Here is a 21738-nt window from a genome sequence, read left to right on the forward strand (position 1 = left end):
GGACACACTGCATTTATTTAAACTTTTTTTGCGACCTTCTTCTGCTTGGGGCAGGCTTTGCTGGTTGCACTTGCTTCGCCCGATCCGGGGGCTCACACTTAACGACCGGTCGCGGGGTTTTGAATTGTCGCCGAAAAATTGGCCCCAAAATAAAACACGGAGCAGCCGCAGACACGATGCTGCACCGTTCGCGGCCGAGAGAAAACTGAACCAGCGGCCGGCGGCCGGGCTGCGAATGGCGGTTTGTCTTACACTCTTTGCGCTCCGGTGTGGTGCCGGTGTGGTCGCCGGAGCACGGCCGCACGCCAAGAAACACGAGAAGGCTAAAGCCCCACCACCGGCCCATTCCTTCCCCGTGCGCGCTCTTCTAAAGAGAAAAATCCCAGCAAGCCCGAACTGGCGAAAGAATATCCCGGGTACGGGTTGCAATCGGCCACGTTTTCCACTGCACTTTGGGGTGGGGACTTTTGGGATGGGGTGTGAGAATGCGTTTGCTTCTTCTCTCTTGCAAAATGGACGTCGAAGAGAGCGCACGCGAGAGTCCCATGTACGCTGATAGCAAAGCTCAGCAGTTTTTGAATATATCTCCCAAGCAACAGTTGCTAAGCGTCGACGAGAAAAAAAAACCATGGCTGATTGCTTGCTTGGACCGGCGCTGGGATGGGTGTGGAGAGAGCAAAAACAAGAAAAAATAAAAGACACATTCCCAATGCTCATAATCATCAAGCGAGGTTGACTTTCACGCTTCATGACACACGCACTTTGTCGATCGGTTCTGTCACAAATACCGACGATCGTGGTTGTGTACCTTGAACAAGATCATCGCAATTGCCTCACAAACTACGCGCACTTTGGCCGCAAAAGCTTCAATAATAACAAATAAATGCAAGTAAAGCGACGCACGCATGACGATCGTTGACAGATCGCGTAAAGCAACCTTCATCCCTTAACCAGTCGTCACGCGGACGAAAAAAGAATGCTTTGGAGAAAATAGAAAGAAAAGAAAATGCAAAACCAACAGCAACAATAACCCCCAGCTTGGAAAGGGAAATCAACAACAACAGTGAAAAATAGGTGCAAAAACCCCCATTCGTTTCCCAAGCCAGAAGTGGGTCAGGTTTGGATGCGTTTATTGTTTCGATGTTTGTGTTTTTGTTTTTCCGTCTTCTTCTTCTTTCCTTCATGACGTTGCTGCCCGGAATTGATGCGGCCAACTGGGCTGCGATACATACCGGGTTGTACGCGCATATTTCGCAAGCTTCCGGCCGCACTGATGGCGCTGGGGTGGATTTACCACAATTAAGGGTGTTTATGTTAGCGAGAGGTGGTGGCACGCCCTAACCCTTTCCCCCATCCCTGCCCAGACCTACGGGCGGCGAGGTGGTGGTGCACATGAATGATTTAATTCTATTTCCCTTTTATGCAGTGATTTGCCTAATTGAAAATGAATGGGATAATGTGAGACAATGTATGAAGCATTAAGTTACACTGAGGCAAAATAAGTGCAGACAGTGCTAATTGATACGCAAAATAAGTGTTTTTTTGTGTTGGATTGAAGTCAAACAAAAGGTTACTTTAATTTGGAAGCCAATAATAAAGAATTAGTAAATGTTTGTTTACAAGACAATTACACAGCGAAACTCAACGTTAGCATTAAAAGAAAGAGAAGAGTTTTGAGAAGAGTCATTCATATGAATCTTTAGAGTGGAGTCATTCAAATCAGGAATCGATTTTCCAAAGATTCACAGACCCCATCTTTTTATCTATTTCTTCAGTTATTTCACCAAGCTCTGAAGATTCTTCCAAGGATTCATAAATCATTGAGGGTTCTTGAATGTTTGAGGATTCATATTAAGAATAGAGATTCAGTTTCATTCATGCAGTTGAAAGATTCATCCAGTTTCAAACGAATTTGAATCCGATTCGATCAACACTAATCTGAGCTCTTTTTATAAGTTATTCAATATATGATGACATTCAATCATTAACAATTAACTTATTTTTAACTACAAACACCTCGTTATATTTGATATTTTTGGAAGAACCTCCAGAGTACGTGAACAAAAATTTGTGTAAACCTCAAAAGTCCTTCGGGGATTTTGCACCATTCGACTGTACCACCGACGCACCCACTTAGCAGCCCCGTAGTAAGCTGACAAATATCTACGTCCACCGTTATAGTCAATCCATTGCGAAGAAACATAAACTCTTTGATGTACACCCCAGTGCTAGCTACGTAACAATAGCGCATCCAACGTCCCTCCATTAAGCATTCTATTTCAACGCCCATCAACCGTGGGCGGCGCGCACGGACCGGCAATTCCTCCGACGCAATTCCTCTAAAATCTATCGCCCCAAACCCACGTGTTCCACTGGGTGTTGCATTCTCGCCGGACAGTGATCCTACGGGGGCCCTTAGCATAAAGTTTTTCTGCTTCGATACATACGCATCGGTCGGTGCGTGCGTACGCGCTTGTGGATGTGGCACGCAGTTCGATACCGATTCCTTCCATTCTCGCGCGCAATACATGATGGGCGATGGGCGATGGAGAAGGTGTGCCAAATAGGATGCACCCAGTCCTAACAGGTGTGTGTGTGTGTTTTCGTGTCTGTTCGCGAGTGAGCCACACCAGCAATTAGCGATGCGTTGGTAAATCGTGAATGCAGCCAAATGCACAGTTATTGGTCCAGTGTTTGTTGTGTGCAGAGCAAGATTCTGGCCGCGTTGGTGTGGTCCAAAGAATTGTGTTGCTGTAAAAGCTGGGGAGCGATTGCACGGGAACAGGCACCGAAACATGAATTACCAACGAAACACGTTTAGCCGGTGCATTGTTGCTAATTAAAGCGATGCACTAGAAGAAGCGCATATTGCATTAAAGCGATTGTGGCACAAAAAACACGCAGTGAACATTGTGCTCATCGAGCATTTAGCATTATTGTTTTTGTCTACTTTGTTTCATATATTCTGCTTTAATTTAATATATTGATTAAAAATTTTAGTAATTTGTTACGTCATAAAAGTGTAATATTTTCTCTAATCCACTGATCGAATTATATCATCAGCCGAGCTTAAGCACACCACACCGGTGTTGATTTTTGTCAAACACATTCCAACCGCAGATGCTGTGTCGTAACGTAACTTCCTGCATGATGGTTTAGGAAAATACGAACGCGGCCACACCATTAGCAGTGGAACAGGAAACAGACGAAAACAAAAAAAAAATCGTTTAAAGCTAGCAGTGGCCTTGTGGCCCACAGCGAGCAGCAAGAAACAAAACCACACAAGAAACCTCGATCGGATCTTTCGTAAAACCGTGGGGTTGTTGGATTGAACAACTTTCTCCCGTTTGGTGCCGTTGTCCTCCGCACTGATTTGGAGGATGTAGAAATTTGTATAATCAAACCCCATTCGGTTGGGTTTGGTTGATTCGTACCCGAATTTAAAAAAAGCTTTCCCAAAATAGGGAAGTGGGGGTGGGGTTGGGGGAGCTAGATGGGTTGCTTCCCTGCCTGCGGGGTGTCGGTGAAGGACACGACCCTTTCCCTGTTTCACGGCTTGTATAACCCATCGCCCATGCCACCGGATGGCAAGCGGAAAAGATGGCACCAAACTGCTCTCGCGTGTGTCCCGAATCCCACGATTAATGCGGGCTTTTTATTGGTTTATGCGATGCAGTTTCACTGTTCGTACGTACATTGCAGCCATGTGGATGTCGAAAGAGGTCATTTGACGATTGTGGTTCACCTGCGACTCTCTTTGCATCTTCACGACGAGCGCTGCGCCCGGTGGGTGTGAGAAAGAGGCGCCCCCGTAGGCAAGAGTTGCTGCTTCCTGCGTTATTATGCGACAGCGACATAAACTCCCACGTCCCGGGAACGGAGTTCACAAGTGCGAGCTGGAACCATATTAAATTCCATCTGTGGGCGTTCGTTTGACGATGGCGTTCGTATGCACGGGTGTGTATGTACTAGTAAGTAATTCAATTATCTCACGAGATGTTTAATGGTGACAATCTATGCGACTGGCAGCTGTTCCACACGAGCGCCCGACGTTATGATTGGTGGTGCAAATTTTGAGCATAACGAAGTTTTAAACATGTTTGCTCTGGATGGGAAAATGAACCTTTTGTCTGTGTGAAGCTTTTGGCTAGCAAAAATGCTTTGCATGCGTTTAACCTATAATTTTAAATCTAAACCTACACTATCTGCTACACTTCACTGTTAAGATCTACCGATTTTTGTGACACCTGCAACTTCCTTTGCACCTTTGTTCATTTTTTTCCTACCTTCACCCATGTTGCATCGTTATTATGTTGCGTGTGAATGATAACGATCGGGTGAAAATGAAACATTATTATAGCCCAAAAATCGTACCAAAGCGATTGTAGGGTGTAAAACTGCACAACCCAAGCCTTGCCCCCGGGTGGGAGTTGCTTTAAAGGCAGCGAGGAAAAGTGAAGCCTTTAATTTAATTTAGAGAAACGCCACCATTTTCTACCCATTCCGAAACAATCGACAGTGAAATGAAGATGGGTGCAAGGCGCAGGAAAGATGCAGGAACTACCGGCACTACCTTTTCTATTCCGGTGGGCTTCGTTCGATTCGGGTGTTTTCGTATTTGCGGTGCATGTTGATAATGAAGCAGCAGCAGCAGCGAGAGTAAACTATTGGCCAAAACCTCCAACAGAAAGAAAGCAAAAGTCTGTAAATCGGCGCAATCGGCCGGGGACTATTCGTGCGTGTCGTGGCTGTGATTGGTTTTACACCATCTGCCGAAACGATTTGCTTCGGAATGCTAACGTTTGGCAACATTTTTGGCCAACCGTTTCGGTGGGCTTGAAGCTGGGCCCCCTACTAAACCGTGCGCTTTTGGGCAATGCATTTTGGTTGCAGTGCAGGACTGGGTGAGGAATTAAAGAAATAGCACCTCTGAACAGAGCCAACTGAACCAATCGGGTAGTACAAAGTAAACAAAAACCAGGCACAGATATTGGTACATCCTTCGCAACTGTGGCTTGTTTGGGGGGAGGGGGCAAAGTGATTCGAAGCATCGATTAACCGTGACTGACAGGCAAGGCGTTTCAAGTTTATAGCCTAATGCCGGAACGGGAGCGATTACAAAGTAGTCGGCACAAAAGCACGCATTGGCCACGCATTGCAGTGTACGGCAATGCGGCATATGCAATGGGGTGAAGAACAAATTGTATGCTTCTTTGAATGTTTTGAATGCACAACCACAACGCCTAAATGATTTTTTAACAACCCCTAAATAAGGCTTATTATATAAGCGTTATCGCTACCCAAAAAAAAAAATGGGAGATGCTCAGTTACAGAAGACTAATATTGGAGATGCTTTCAGACATAACAAAATAAATCTCCCAAAACAGGTGGGTTTGGTTAATGCGCCGGAGATGTCGTCCGCATAATGGACGATTTGCATATCCGGGGAAAAGTTTGTGTAAGATTAAAAATTCAAAATAAGCAGCCGGGTGCCGGTACCTGGGGACATCAGCTCACTGAAAGCAGGATGACAATTATTGCTCGCGTTGAATTTACTGTCTTAAATAAAAAACACACACACTTTTAGGAAAACTTCCGCAAAGAATTAACGTTTATCAGATCTATCTCAACTCCCATTCCTCCCGGCAGCGTGAAACGCAGGCGTGTGAAGTGTGTGCATGAATGTAAATCATAACATTTTGTACGAAAAATCGTTATCGTTTTCCCTAATGATTGTAATTTGAAGAAATCCAGTTAAAAACTCACCCTCACCCAACTGTGGCAGTGCCCGGTGCGGGTTGAAAACTGCCCGCGGAAAAACTTCTATCCGCGATGCTTCGCCTGCCCATTAAATCGTAATTATCCTGTGTGGTGGTGCTCTCTGTTTTTGTTTCTTCTTTCTTTCAGTTCATTTTTCTCCCATGCCCCGTACTCCGTTTGGTCATGAGAGGACCGGTTGTCCGGGCGAGGAATGGGAAAGGCGTGAAAATCGAGATGGTACGATAATGAAGCGAGCGTAACTAGAATCATTAAACAAAACAAAAAGAAAAACTAGTAGAACATATCCCGGGGCCACGTCTGATGAATCTCGACCAAGAATGTTTGCCGGAGCCGGTCCTTTTCGTCCCGGGTTGGAATAGATAGTAAGCTAGGTTTACCGAGTTGAAATTACATTGACCCATTTCGACTTCTCCGCTCTTTCTCGTCCATTTTGCTTTTCTCTGGATGTTAGAATGCAGAGGTGGTACATTTCTTACTCGTAACATCCAGCCAGCCAAACAGAGAAATAAGATCCGAAGGCAGGGGTACTATTAAAATGATCACACTCATCGCGGTTAAACAATCCGCATATCGTACATCACTGACGATCGAGCCAGAAGGGAAATGTGCTTGGTTTGTGCTCTAAATTCCAAATCTGAGTTAAAGAGTATTTGCCCAAAAGGTCGCTCGGACGAACACAAGTCGCGTGTGAAATGAGAATTCCTTCTAAATGTTTTATGCATCCGCTGGTAAGATTTATAAACGATTTCATTCTTTTAACTTTGTTTACTTTATCCAATTAAGTTTGAATATGTCCTAGAAATACTAACATTAAAAGGAGCTGTTAGGAAAATTAGTGGCAAAAAATTAAATTACTTTAAGCATTGCTAGTTCCATCTGGTCGTTGAAATGTACAACTAGAAATACAAAAGATACGTATTTTATTGCATACATTTAGGCTAACCACTTCTAGCTTCAATGCTGCAAGCGCATCGTTTTGCGCATTGCATACTTTAGGCGAAAATTTGGAAAGCGCCTAAAAGTATGCAATTTAAACAGGGGTTTCAAATTCTCAAATGTTTACTCTGTTGAATCATCATTGATTTTTCCTTTTCTGTCTGATGTTTACGTCTTGAATGGTGCAGTTTGCCCTGTGATTGTCTCAATTGAAATAAAAGCTCAAATTGAGTAAAACACCGAATTGTGTGGCAAACTTCTTCAATTAGTTTTCATACTAGAATTTGTGTGTTCATACTAGAAGAACTAACATTTAAACAAGCAAAACAAATTCTATTTTACAATAACTAGTGACCTTTACAACGTATATTACAGCGTGCAGACATAACATATAACAATTCCCAATACCCTTGACTTCACCGCTTTCAGAAACACACAAGAGCACACTTGAGGGTCGCTTCGCGGAGTCCCTGTTTGTTTTGATATCGTGTCGATTCGCGGCGCCTCGATTTTCGTCGCACGTTTCCAAACCAAAACGGCCCATTAAAATCCGTTGCTCACCGCGTTGCGTGGTGTGCGCTTCTCGGAATGGAGGAGCCTCAAAAATTCCTGTTTTCCAACCGGACATCGTGACGCAACGCTGACCCGATGACTCGAACGGGTCCGGGCGTGAAGCTGGCTGCTTCGTTTCGGAAGAATCCGGCGCGCATTGGATTGGTGTTTTCATTCGCTGCATGAATGAAATCATCGGCTTTTGTTTCGGAAGCGTTAAAAACTCCATGTGGCTCGCAGACGAGACGCTGATCGTGACTTGTTGGGCAGACGTTGTTTGTGGAATCGAACGAAGCTTCGCGGTCGAGAGAAGCATGATAAATCGTTTTTTATCGAAACGACCCTTTAATGACCCCTTGGTACGGTGTGTGCCGTTTGCTAAAATGACGTCATGTTTCACGTACCAGGAAACAGATCGATATTTTCGTCCTGATTCCGTCCAGGGTATTTATTGCGCGTTGCTGCTTATTCTTTCATGACATCATGAAAAGTGTAACTGGCCGGTCCTAAGAACACAGCCAACAGGTAATAGCATCTTCGTTTGATCGCGATCAAAGACGTGTGCTTTATCGCTTCCCAATGCAAATAAACTTAATTGCGTTGTTTCGGCAGAGTCGGTCTCGCGAAGGGTCGGTCTCTGAACGATATCAGAAACATACCATTCCGTTTGGGGTTGGTTGGTGTGGTTTTGTTCAGCAAAAGGCAACAAACGGCACGTAAAAGCCGTAAGTAATTACCTAATTGAAAATAAACTTGAACGGCCCGAGGGCCAGGTAATCACCGGCGACGTAGTTAGAGAATGTGCGCTAATGAGCAATACGGCCGGGTAAGGTTATTCTAATGGCATTTGAGATTATTCACAGAAATATGCTTCGTTGACTTTATCGAACGTTTTACTAGAAATAAAGTTGTGCCGAACCTGTTATCGGGGAGAATTTACATAAATCTGTATAATTGAACCCCGACGTTATTCTTTATTGCGCCCCAAACTGTAGATGGGGTTGAATTAATTAATTGCCAAATTAAATCTATTGTAAAAATCCCACAATTTGGCACAATGTCCTGAAAATAATTTGCTCATTTGCCAAACCATTCGCCTGCAGTTTCAGTGCGAATTGGAAGAATTGTGTTCATCAGCGCCAGCGTAATACCTGATAAAACGTCTACGCCGAACATTCCGTGAAAGCATATTCCAATCCCATTATTAATTTGTGTTTAGCGCGAAAAATAAACTTTTCTTCTCATCGACCAGAGGGGTTTTTTTTTTTGGGGGAACTTCGACGAAATGAAACTGAAGCATTCCCACGGGGAAATTGCAAAAAAAAAAAGGAAAAGAAAAACGTATGAGTGGCGTAAAGCAAAAAGGATGTCGTATTTAGATGAGGATTTGCGTTCAATAAAAAGTTTTCCGTTTCACTCCACAGGGCGCCAGGGGTTTTCTTTTCTGAGATCACTCCGTGGGTGTGTTTGTATCGTTTTCGCACAGAGCTAGCGCCAACCTGTCCTCATTTTCCATGCGGGTGGGCTGGTGTGATTATTGATCCTTGGGATATATATTTTCGCTTAAAAATATCCGCTGCTTCCGTTGGATCCGTGCTGCTGCAAGCTTGGAGATATCATGTTGCTGGCCTTGCAGCAACAACAATTATCTATCTGTAGGCGTTAGACGAACGGTACAGAATGGGACACGGGACCGGCTAGACATGGTTGGAAATGTTTTTGAAACCATTCCAAGAAAATATCCAAACTTCGCGCATGTAGCACAACGGGAAGGCGAAAAATATCATCAATCTATGTAGCAACTGGATGTGCTTCAAAAATAGCGCACAGGAGGGAAAAAGCTCCCCATTACGCGAGCCTAGATGAGTAGACTTTTTTGGATGACATGTCCTAGTGGGGAATAATTCTTTATTATAATAAAACATACAAGAAAAAAATAAATAAAACCGAACCCAATCGCTCAACAATCATCTAAAAAGCATCCTGTCAAACGTTATTTGCACAAATGCCATGTCGATTACATGTCACGTCCAATAAAACGACCCAGGCACGTGTGCCCAGTACCAATCAAACGGTGACGAGCTTTGGCGTAGCCCGGGCTCATCTCATCGCAAACAAAGCCCACAGCGGTGAGCAATGATTACTCTCGCATCAGGAAACGAGGTTGTCCAATTTTGCCATCAATCAAACTAGACCGAATCATAACCGATAGCTGCTGCTACCACATACGGGGCGCGATGATGGAAGCGCATGGCTTTCTAGCAAATGCAAATGCGCGCAATAACCATCCGCGAGCCGTTGCCTACCGTAAAAAAAAAGCCATAGAAAGTGAGGAAAGGTGTTGAGAAAAAAAAAACAAAGCGAACCAAACACAAACAAAAAAGTGCCAGCAGAACGCTAAGTAAACCAGCGTGTGGGCTCATATTTCCTCGGGCCTGCCCATTTGACACCCGCCGCGGGAGAAAACGAGGATAATGAAAACAAACCGTACCGCCCCCGAGGGGGGGGGGGGGGGGGGGGGGGGATGGCACCGAAACCAACTGAAACAATTCCATTGCGCGCGTACACCCAGCAGCAGCATATCGTTGCCTCATAAGCAGCGATGATGAAAACCGAGATGACCGCTGGGGAGAGGACTGTGCGTGTAAGTCGACAGCAGCACCATGGCAGTACATATGATCGCTACCAACAGCAGCCACACAGCACAGCCTGGCCTGAAAGCGACTCTTAGCTGTTTGCCTCCACAATTGGTGTAATGTGTGTGCGCGCTCGTTCGAAATGCGTAAGAGCCAGTAATAACAGGCGAATGGGAATTCAAAAAATTGAAATCAAACAGCGAAAAAGCTCCCACATGGAAGGAAAGTGAAGTCCACCCACCCACCGCCATACAGTTAAGAAATGAGGTATGCACTCTCCTGTCAATACCAATGCACATATTGGCAACTCAACATCATGTGCGATTTTTTTTTCTTCTCCGTGTTCGTCCCGATTCGCTTCTAATAATCGCACTTGCCGCGCATGTCGCACCATCACAATCCAACCAGTCGTCAACTCGTGTTGTAATGGATGCGGCGGTGATATCGATCGTACGTAGCTGGCAAAAACCCAATTGAAACCAATAATCTGGACGTAAGAAAGTGGCCACTAAGTGGACAGCGTGCGAGGTTTGTAATCAATGCATCGGTTCCAACTCTTTTTCTCACTCCACCGCTGGAGAGTGTTTCAAGCGTCGGCAGAAAAGCATTTCTGGTAGTTACCAAAAAAAAAAAAAATGGCATGACGTACGTGAGCGTGCACGCAACGCAGCGCGTAACGAAAAGAATTGAATGAGTTTGTAAACAAAATAAAATTAAAAAAAAAAACTTCCGCCTGCACGTTTGGGTTTGGTGCTTGGAGGAACAAATGAGTCCGCTGTTAAGATGTGATACAATCGACAACATTGTCGGTTTGATAGGAATGAGGACGATGAGCAATGGCTGCAATGGTTGTACGTACGTAGTGGGTGAGTTACGAACATGCCTCGATTGGAAGTATGAAGCACTATTTTAGAAAGCAGAAAAACAAAGAAATATCATCTTGAGATTTTTAGTGCTGAAAACAATATCTTTATAGTATAATTTCTTACATTGTGTTTGAGTTCCAGTGAGATAGTTAAGACCATTTCTGGCGACTTTTCATTCTGAAGAGACCATTTTGGAGGCTTCAGACTTTAAGCAACCTGACACTGATAAAGTGAACGATTCTCAACTAACACTTCACGTCAGAAAGCTTAATATATCTGTGAGATGAATAAGACTTGAATAGATTTCAACTTCAAAAGAATCAAACTCCTGTATTACATCATTTCTCTGTAATTATAATTGAGTTTGGTTTATAAGATGTAACACAGCATTAACATATCTATGACGTTTTATTTAAGCTCAATTTAACGTCCTCGCTTCTTCTTCTTCATCTTCATCAGCACAACAACCTCTAGAGGTCTAGGCCTGCCATTTCTGGCTTTTTGTGATAGTCAGTTCTGCGTATGGAGGATTGGTCCGGGTGGGTTTTTGGTCCGGTCCGTTCGTGTGAAGACTGGCGCTGCTACCAATACACCACCGAGCCGCCCCGTTCTCGCTACTATTATTAGTATTCAAAGGGCTACTATTCAAACAGTATTCAAAGGGAGTTTTTTTCTGTGGCTGATCTCTTATTCTCAAACACTGGAAAGGACATCACAGGGAAGAATTTCTGATCCTTAATCATAATTTGATATAACAAATGTGGAGAGTAATCCACTAATCACTCCGTCAACTCTAATCGATTATCTTGTCTAGCACGGAAAGAGAGAGATGAGCTGGAGATTTATTCCAGGTGAGACTACAACCCAGGACTCTGTGTCAACTGTTCAAATATTATGTTATTGCGGCAATGACTCCACAGCAAGAATTCAGCTTAAATGTCCGATATTTGCGATCAAGAAACTATAATCTTTTTACATTCAAATTGTGACGTGAAGATCGCTACCGATAACATTAGCCTATCGGACCACCTCGTAAACCATCCTGTGAAGTGGTTTTTTTATGAATGTCGTCTAAACACTACACTCTGGTGTCTCTTATTCAATTGCGGCAGGTCTATCTAATATATTGCAAATTTATCTATTTTATTTGTACATTTATGTAGGAACAGAGTGGGAACGGTTACATCACACATAGAAGTCAACCTGTTCATAAAAGTCAACAATATAATAATCAATGACCTATATCACATAAATGAATTCTTCACAAATTGAATCATTTGTAAATCCATTTAGCCATTACCACTCACTACTTATTACGGCGGGAAGCAAGATTACAAGTGAATCACATAATTGATACTTATCATCTTCAAAGTCCCATCGATTAAAGTACAAATAGGTAGCAATCTGTAAAAGGAAACCAATGGTAGTGCGTCATATCTTGGGTGGGTTCTTTTTCTAACGTTTGCACTACTCTCAAAGTACAAAAAATGATGTTGAAAATGAACTTTTCTACTCGAACGCACAGAATACCGCACGGCAAAACGCGATGTTGTATTTATCTTGTTTGTAATTGTTTTACAAAGATAACGACCACCGTTGCACCGTGTATCTCTATTGTCTCTACTATCGAAGAACGTCGCCATAGTTCGATGCGTTCAGTGCCTGTGGAATGGGCCCCTCTTGAGGAATGCCGGGCGAATTCTTCCTTTGTTCATTTGCTACTGCAAGCGAAGCCATCAGCAACAACACCCGCCCGGCCTTGGTTGCGTTAGACGACGTTGTTTTGTTATTTCTTTCGCTTTGGCCCAGTGAAAGTATGTTTGATATGTTAAAACTATCCAAACACGCCCAAAGTATGCATGTTTATTTGTGGAATGTTGATTTCTCACATTGTGAAAAAAGAGGAAAATAACAGCCAAGTGCAATGGTTGTACGAGTATCGATCCGTTCATCGATCATATTATTATCAAAAGTGGCTTTCTTACGGCACGCCGACCAGAATGGGTCAAGAGGTACAATTTAACCGATCGGCACTTTTTGCCGTGCGTTTTCACCACGTTGGATGTTTCTTTCACTCCATTTGCCTTGTAATGGACTGTAATCCAATGTGGCACTACGCCCCCCCCCCCCCCGCCTAAGAAAGCGAAGGGCAATGTGGAGCTGATCTCACCACTGACCACCGGTTTAATGATGCGATGTTTACATTGGAGGATCAACTGCAAGGTGGCGTTCGTTTGGCACCCTTCGGATAATTCCCGGAGCCCGGAACAAAACAGCCCTCCAAAGGGTGGCTGTTCCATTCATTGGGATGATTTTATTTTTCTCCAGTGTAGCCACCGCCACTTTCCGCGTAGGTCAAGCCGTGGGCAGCAAGCGGGCAAACGTTACGGAAGGCGAACGGACAAATCATCAAATGCTGTGGCTCATTTCGTCCCACAACAAGCGAAACAAAGCGCAAGAAAAACAAAGTAACACGCGGGTCGAAATAGAAATAAAAACAAAAAAAAAAGCCTAATAAAAAAACCACACAGCACCTGTCCTAGAATTCGTGATGAGTTAAGTTTTCTTCTGGCCACAAATCAGCACTCTAACAAATGAACAAACGAACGAGACCACCGCACCACCGGTGGGAAACTGGCCGAGGAAAGTGGAGATATGAAAATTATCACGAAACGGGTGGGGGGGGACCTACAAATAGGCCCACGGTGCGTGGCTGGAGTGCGAATGAATGGGGTGGGTGGTTTTTTTCTCTCTCCTCCGTCCTCCATGCGTTCCGTTCATCCGGCAGACGCGAACGGAAAATCTCCCACAGTCGCCTCATTGCACACTTACTCTCGCTTTCGGCTCAAATCGGTGATGCTGCTGCTGATGGCGTCTAGTTGTTTTTTTTTATTGGCCCAACACCCCCCGCCTACACGGTACCATTTTTTGTTGTTGTTTTCCCTTCTCTTGTCATTACTTTGGTTTTGAAGTGGATTTTATGAGGCAGAAAATTGCTGATACTGTAAATTGACACCTTCGAATGCGCGCCGTTGCCGTACAGTTTCCATGCGAGTGCACCTTACCATTGGCGCATTACACAATGCAAACGTTCCATCCGGATGGTACGGGGCCATACAAATATTGAATGTATTGGATTTGATAAACATTTCCATAATTTCTTTATTTTCCTGCAATATTTCCCCACGGACGGTGCGTGCTTAATAGACACATCGTCCACATTGACCAACAGCCGCTCATTAGTTTACTCCCGCCAAGCGAGGGCGTTCCGATCCGAGCTTGAGGTTAATAATTTATGCAACGCGCAAATCAGAGCGTGCAGTATGATAGTAGTGGCCACACAGCCAAGTACACAAAAACCCCGTCCCCAATCAACCTTGATTGATTCCGGCGTACCAAACCACAAAATCACTTCACACACCGCACAGGTTCTACAGCTGGTACGGCCGTTCTCATATTACTGTGAGAAATAGAACTTGCCAACAGACATACACATTTGGTGCAACATTTTTAATCACAGTTAGGAAACAAACAGGAGAGCAATGTTCAGCCCGAGATGGATTATCTTTACATCAGCTCACCAGTTGATAATTTGGATTTCAAGAGCTTTGTTAACTGGAAGCTATTCTTGCCATTTTCCGGTCAAGGTTCGATACGCACCAATGCGCTCAGCATTGTGCGATTGAAGGTGATGAGTGCAATTATTAAAATCCACACATAAGATGGTATTTAAATGGTGATAATCTCGTCCAGCTTGATGTGGAATATGCTGGGCTCTAACTCGACAAAAATGTGCTTCGAAACATGTGCTTTGAGATGCTTTTTTCTTTGAATTATTAGACATCCGATAATACGGTAAATAACGAAGAGATATGGCAATTTAAAGCTAGGAGTTTAAAAGTGGCAGCAAAAAGGAAACAAAGTAACTTAAAAATTGATAATTCGTCTAGCTTCGTATGTTTCACAACGCCCGTCTAGAATCTGTCTTGGCGGAAAAGGAATTCTTCACGCCTTCTGGAAATTCTGGAAACGCCCAAGGCGATTTAGCTCAAGATGTTTCAAACTCACACATTTCACATACCTTTAAGCGTGGAATTATGTTGAAGGATGCCAGATCTATCTGGTCATATTCTAGAACAACTTGAAGATGAGCCCAGAAAAGGCACCATCTTTTTAGAATTCCAGAAATAGCTTCATTTACTTGAAAATCTATTTATTTTGAATTTCTGTTCGTCTTTTTTGTTGAATTTAGACATACATTCGTTGATATTTGTCCAGAATATCAAACTGCAATAACAAAGGTTGTTGGTCTCATAGCTTCATTCTCGTTGAACTGCAATATTCAGCAAAACCCTAAATCGTTCACCTCCAACAGTGCTTTTACACTAGAAGATTGTGCCAATCTTCACGATTCTAGATGCATCCGATATACAGAAAGTTTATTCTGATGCAATAAAAAGCGAAGCGCTTTGGCGCATTAGCCACCAATTAAACGGAAATTGTTTTACTTAGACATGCGGGATAACGGAATGCTGCCGTTACAGTACGCTGGACTGTAAACCCGAAAAAGCTAATCCTTCTTGCACGCTGATGATACGTTCTAAATTTATGGCAACTCCACCACTAAAGAGTCTACGGTGAAATAATCAACCGATGCGACGACCGTTACGGCAATGGTTCAAAGCGAGCCTCCCCCAGGGGCAACTGTATCGCTTGCCAAAACCGGCCCACCCCATTTTCCGCGTTCTAATCTACGCACCGAAATTGTGTCCGTAACAAGAGGAAAAACGCAAGAAAATGAAGCGAGCAAATGGGAGAACCGACCATAAGATTACGACAGCAGCCTTCCGGTTGGTTCTGGCATTAATATTTCACCCGTGCCCGTCATGCAATCGCCCGAAACGACTGCCCGGGGGGGGGGGCCACCGCCCACTGTTGTTGGTGCAAAAAGTTCTACTGAATAAAAGATGGTCCACCCGGTTGGTCCACATTCGCCAACGTAACGGAACCGGGCGCCTTCTGCCAAATGACGCTACCGGCACGTGAACGAGTACATCGGAAAGAACAAATGACCACAGCAGCGCCAAACACAGCGGAACCGTCCCGTGTAAACCCGTTGCTGGCCGGGGAGAGGCCGCGCACTGGCATACGTACAGTGTGTCACTGTGTGCAGAAACGGTTCCGGTAGCGTATCGCATCCATCGCCACTCGGTCGCTTCTCGGGGGAAACCGTTGGAGTCGTTTGGCCGGACAGAATTCGCTGACCGACACGTGTAGCGAATCAATCCGAGTGTATCGGAGTGCAGCAGCAATTGTGACGAAGAAGCCCCCTGCTTCGGTGGACACCGGGAAGGAGACCAAACGGACGTACCTGCTTGTTTGACTGATCATCGCTCGGTGCAACGGTGTTGGCGCTGACTTTGGTAGAGATGAGCTTCACGGTAGACCCGTTCTGGATCACGCTCGAGTTGTTCGGATTGGTCGAGGGCGAGGACAGATAGCGCAGATCGCTTAACGTCGGTATGCCGGCCGTCGTTGTGGGACCGGTACCAGCTTCGCCATCGGTCCCATCGCCACCGCCGGGCACAATGCTACGCGGCCGGCCTCCTCCCGCGTGTCGTCGGTTGCTGTTGGTGATGGTGTTGGTGGTGTAGTTGTTGAACGATGCATTTGTCGTCCAGATCGGGGACGAACCCGTCGTTGCCTGCGTGTAGGAGTGTTTACGCGTGCGTTCGATGGTGTGGTTGTGACCTCCACCGTTCATGGTGCGGTTATCGCCGGCTCCGATGGCCGCCACCGACGACGGTCCAGTCTGTTTTGCGCTGGGTCCAGTGGCCATCATGGCCATCGTGGGTGCACCACCACCGCCACCTCCACCGTCTAGCACGTTTTGCATCGATTTTTTACGCTCCGAGGTGAACGAGATGGTCCCATCGGAGAAGCGGTGAAAGGTGAGATTTTCGTCGGACAAAAATGACATGGACGTAACGCTGGATATCTGTGGAATGTAGAGAAAAAAAGGAAGGAATGCATTATTTGGTGCTCTAAGAAAGAGTGGTAAAATATGTGATAGAATTTTCATTGATCCTTCAACAGTAGCTGCCATAATTTCACCACGGCATTCGAGCAACTACTACATTTATAATATCTTTTCGGCCAAAATTGTAAAAAATGGAAGTTTTTCTGTATTGTATTAGCCTTCCACAAAGCTAAGATTGTTCATAATATAGTTTTAAATAACATGCGTAAAGCAGCAGCATCCCAAAGAATAGTTCAATGTAAGAGTATCATTCCACACATCACCGAAAAATCAAAAGAATTTAATATTCAATATATATTCATTTATGAAGACCTCACGCCTAGGAAAATGTCACAATTTAATATGAACAAATGAATCAAATTTAAACTTTGATATTTAGTAATAGTTCCTATCAACAAACTGTAAGCATTAATGCATCCACAACCACATTGGACTACTTGCTCACCGGTAACACGATCCGCACCCTCAATCAATCAAAGCTCAATCTGATCATTGTATAGGTGTTACGGCTGCTGCACAGTGTAAGTAAGTGTCCTTAATTGTCAGAGCATCGATCAATTAACAAGCTACCCCCCTTAACAAGCTACGTACAAACATCCTATGCGGTGAGTTATTAAAGCAAGACGAACATTTCCAGCCAGTATCGGGGCGTGGGTTTGATTTCTCGTGCGTGCGCGTATAATTTAGCCTTGTTGGCACATATTAGATTAAGAGCAGCAGTGCAACCTCCGGGGCGCCGCTGAACTGAACCCAAACGAAGCGCGGGAGGGAAACATTGCAAGCAAATCGATCACGTGCAAAGTGCGTCCAGGCGGAAGAAAAACTCGCCGCAGAAGCAGGGCAACAGCTCGATAACACCCGCTCGTAATAGGATAGAGGGCTGCTCTGAATATTCATTGCGAAAAGTAAAGAGCCGAACACGAATGTTATCCTACTTCCCCAGTTCCTGCCAGCAGGTACTGTAGCATTTTCCCGTGGTAAAAACCCAGTGGGGCGAGCTTTTCCTCGCCGAGTCTAGAAGGTGCACGAAGCATCCACGGAGCGTTATCGAAGTTCCCCTTTCCCGGGCAGATGCCTCCGAGATGCACGGAAAGGAAGCGTTTGGTTTGGCCCAGTTCCGGCAAACACTATCATTTTCCGGGCCAGAGATCCTTGCAGCGTGCGGGTTTGTGGGTTTGGTTGCAACGTGCAGGGAGGAGTTTGTGTTTTCCTTGGTAAAGCGGAAAACTCTTTCTTGAAATCGTGGCATCGTGAGCAGCGGCAATGCGGCAACTAGGAAAAGATGCTTCCTGCACTGCACCTCTTTGAGGGTTCGGTTATGTATGTGGCGAGCATGTGGCACACGATCAGTGGCAAGCAGGAAGCCGTGCCGAAGGAATCATCATGAAAGGAAATTGAATTTTAATTGCTGACAAGGTAGAACAGAATTCCATTCGGAAACTGTCGCCATTTTAAAATTGGATTGGATTGGTGTGGAAGGAATATCATTGCATTGAGTCACTGTGAAGTTAGAGAAATTCTAATAAAGTCATAAATAATTTATGAATAATAGTTGAATTGGATTTTCGTCTTCCTAGTCACCAAACAAGACACCCTCGACACATGCGTTATTTTTTCCCCCACCTGATTATGCAACTTGATTTTAGTTTCATTTTGTACATATAACCACAAACAAGCCGTTACCATAAAGGAAATTTACTTTCGTCCTCATGCGGCAGCTCCTCACATGCTAGCACCGGTGCCGGAAAATTGCCCATTTCCCGGTTTCGTGCCTTCACACCAAAACACGCTTCCAACACGGACCGCCAAAAAGGAACACCCGCAAGAAGGCCGAGGCATCGATCCAAAAGATGGGGGGGGGGGGGGGGGGGGGGGGGGAGAAAATAAGTCGTCTTATAGGTTTGTAAGGTGGCAGCAAAAAAAGGAACCAAAATATGTTACGTTTGCTAGGCTTCTGGCACAGGTAAGGTTTCCGTGCCGTCGTTCGTACGTTCTTGTTCGATTATCCTCCCCCAAACACACGGCAGCAAAAAAAAAACGGCTACAAATGCGGAAAAGTGAAACACTAAATCAATATCACGTGGTACAGTTTGAAGGACAAAACAGCCTCAAATACATTTGAGGAAACAACAGGAAAGCAAAAAAAAAAAGACGAGAAATCGCGTTCACATTCTTCGTATGATATCACCACCGTGTCGCTTCCGGAACAAGGAACGGTGGTGATTTTAACACAAAACACACCCGTCCGGGCCAAGTGGCGAAAGTGCCGGGCACCGACGAAGAGTTTAATCATCCGGAATCCACATTCCGCAAACTGCCGATCGATTGTCCGCCAAAGGACAGTCACCCGATGGTGCTGTGGACGGTGGTTTTTCCCACCCCGTCCGTGCGCACAACGTGCACAGCACACGCGGTGTGTAGCGTCATGAGTGCGGATGAACCGTAACAAACATTGCACGGAGGAATTTTCACTTTTCATGTTCGATGCCGGGGCCGGAGTTCCAATTTATTTGCAGAATAGGTGTATTGGATGCCGCACCGTACCGTGGCGTCACTCGTAGCCCCCAATCCCTAATCCGGTCGAGTGACTGCTAGACTGGAAAATGTTCTCTTAATGGACCGGAGCACGTGTAATCAGCGTGTACCAATCATGCTCGACAACGAGATGCGCACGTACACACCACCTTCCCTGAAGGCGATGCACTCGAAATTAAATCATACGCAACATTTCCCAGCGGAGTGGCTTTTCGAAACAACAATCAATTCGAAACGCTCTTATCAAAACATGGAAACGATCCGTAAGGGTTTGCTAAACGATGTCGAATTGACCGCTTACATCAACACGTCCCGCGCAAAAGCAGCAAATATTTATAGTTTTGCATTGAAAAATATTCTTTTCAACAGCACAATCGCTCTTTTTTTGTTTGCATCCGGCCGGTGGGTGCAACCATAGCGTAATCCATGCAAACATTTGCTCGCTACTAAAAACCAATGTTGACCGGGGTAGGGCCCCCGCCCCGTTGCAGTAGAAAGCGAAAAAGAAGCCAGCTTCGGAAACGGGCTGCTTAATGAAGCTAGAAACATCACTCTCGATGTTACGGATGCCATCACAGCACTTTGGTCGTTGTTTTTTTTTTTGCTAAGCCGATCGTCGTTTATTTTTGCTAAAGTGAGTGATAAGCTACCACCGCACCCCTTTCTGGTAGCCACTGGATTGGAATGGTCCCTTACGGGTATGGTGAACGCGATGGGTTCGGTTCGCATGCGAGCGGGTTGTTTTGGCGTAGCCATTGTTAGTCAATAAGTCCGCATGAGCCATGCCGGTGGTCGACCGGCCACCTGATCGTGTTTACATTGCAGCTTACAAGAAGTTTAAAAGTTTCCCACCGGGGATGATCATGTTTTATGCATGGAGCGTCGCTTGCTCCTCGAAGTGGTGTGATGTTTGTGTAAAACATTTCTTTAAATAGTTTTTACACATTTTTTAAACTAAAAATAATATTTCATTGATTAAAATTCGTTCATGGTGCATTACTTATTTAGCTACAAAAAAAACAACTTAACCCTTTGCACTCCAAACCTGTCTGAACATTGATACCAAGATAATTATTGAGTACAATCTTATGAAATATTTATTGTAAAAAAAATATTAAGAAAACCAACAGAAATTTTAAATGTACTCTACAACATGATATCCAGATTCTATCAACTGTTTAACGTAATAAGTCAGGTCCACATAAACCGAAATCGAAATCAAATCGGAACAGAAACTTCACGTTATTCCATTCTACCAATAATTTTAGAATAATCGAATAAATTGCTTTATTTTTATAATGCACTTGTATTCTCTTCTCGATCTGAGTTGTTTAAGCAAATAAGCATCAATAAATCAGACGTAAGTTTAGCTGAACTTACTTTAGCTGAACCCTGCAGCAAGATCAGAGTGCAAAGGGTTAAAATAAGCGTAATCTATTCAAATTGCGGCGCAGTACTGGCAGAAAAGCTTCCAATTTTCTTGTACTAATTGCGTCGCGGTGGGAGATGACTTGTTATCAGCAAACAACTGCACATTCGGTACAGATTGTACTAGATAGTGCTAAAAACGGATGGACAAAATGCACTCAGCAACCCTTTGAAGTTTCGTACGACATTTGTTCTACACGATGTTGTAATTGAAAAACCGTGTCCGCCTCGCCGTTTGGAACAACGAGCACATTGGTTGGCACAGCAGGATGTAGATAGATGGAGCACCTTTGCGACTCGTTTCAGTTCCGTTTGTACCCATGATTGCATCCGTAATCGTGTCATTAGTGCAAAATTGATTTCCTAAAATGCCACCCTTGGGAAATCCATTGGAAATGACCTTCGGCGCAGGTGAATGGCAGCGCTTTTCCGTTCGTAAAATCGCTCGGAAAACATATCGACAGTGCGGGCGTATGGCCAAAGCACGAACTACACAGCTATCATGTCACATCAATCGATACGGTGCATTTTTCGCCAGAATGTTTATGCACCGTTTTGAGGCGGTTTTGCATAACCGTTCTGCTGTGCACTGCCTCCCCTTGCGTAATGCTCCACGTGCAGGGCGTAAACAACAAACTTACCGACTGTTTTGGCTCCTTATTTTTCCATTTCATGTTGCCACTGGTGGAAGGTCACCGGGAATTGCTGCTTTCGGTGGGGTAAAACACGATAGACACTCGCACTAGCGGCTAGCAGTGGTCGCCCTGATGAACGGACTGGCGGACGCGCGTACACAACACATCAACACAAAAAACCCAACATTGGGGATTTAATTTAAACTTTGCACCGATCTACGCCGAAACTTCTTCGAACATTAGCACAAATTTTGGGCCCGATCTTCACCGCTTGTTCTCACTAGTTTCGCTGCAAGTTGTTGGTTTTCACTTTCGCTTACGCTTTATCG

At 44.6% G+C, this 21738-nt stretch overlaps 1 protein-coding gene across 1 annotated transcript in view; it reads right to left on the reverse strand.

The window, feature by feature from the left end:
• The window catches only part of LOC128711283 (sodium- and chloride-dependent neutral and basic amino acid transporter B(0+)), a 30978-nt gene extending 9495 nt beyond the window's left edge, over positions 1-21483 (reverse strand). Inside the window, exons 1-2 of the mRNA XM_053806150.1 lie at positions 21416-21483; positions 16143-16769 (exon numbers count right to left, since the gene is read on the reverse strand). Coding sequence (XP_053662125.1) covers positions 16143-16769; positions 21416-21448 — 660 coding nt within the window. The 5' untranslated portion in view covers positions 21449-21483. The remainder of the gene's footprint in view (positions 1-16142; positions 16770-21415) is intronic.
• Between the last annotated feature and the right edge of the window lie 255 nt (positions 21484-21738).

The sequence above is a fragment of the Anopheles marshallii genome, chromosome 3, assembly GCF_943734725.1.
Source record: "Anopheles marshallii chromosome 3, idAnoMarsDA_429_01, whole genome shotgun sequence".
Classification (NCBI taxonomy): domain Eukaryota; kingdom Metazoa; phylum Arthropoda; class Insecta; order Diptera; family Culicidae; genus Anopheles; species Anopheles marshallii.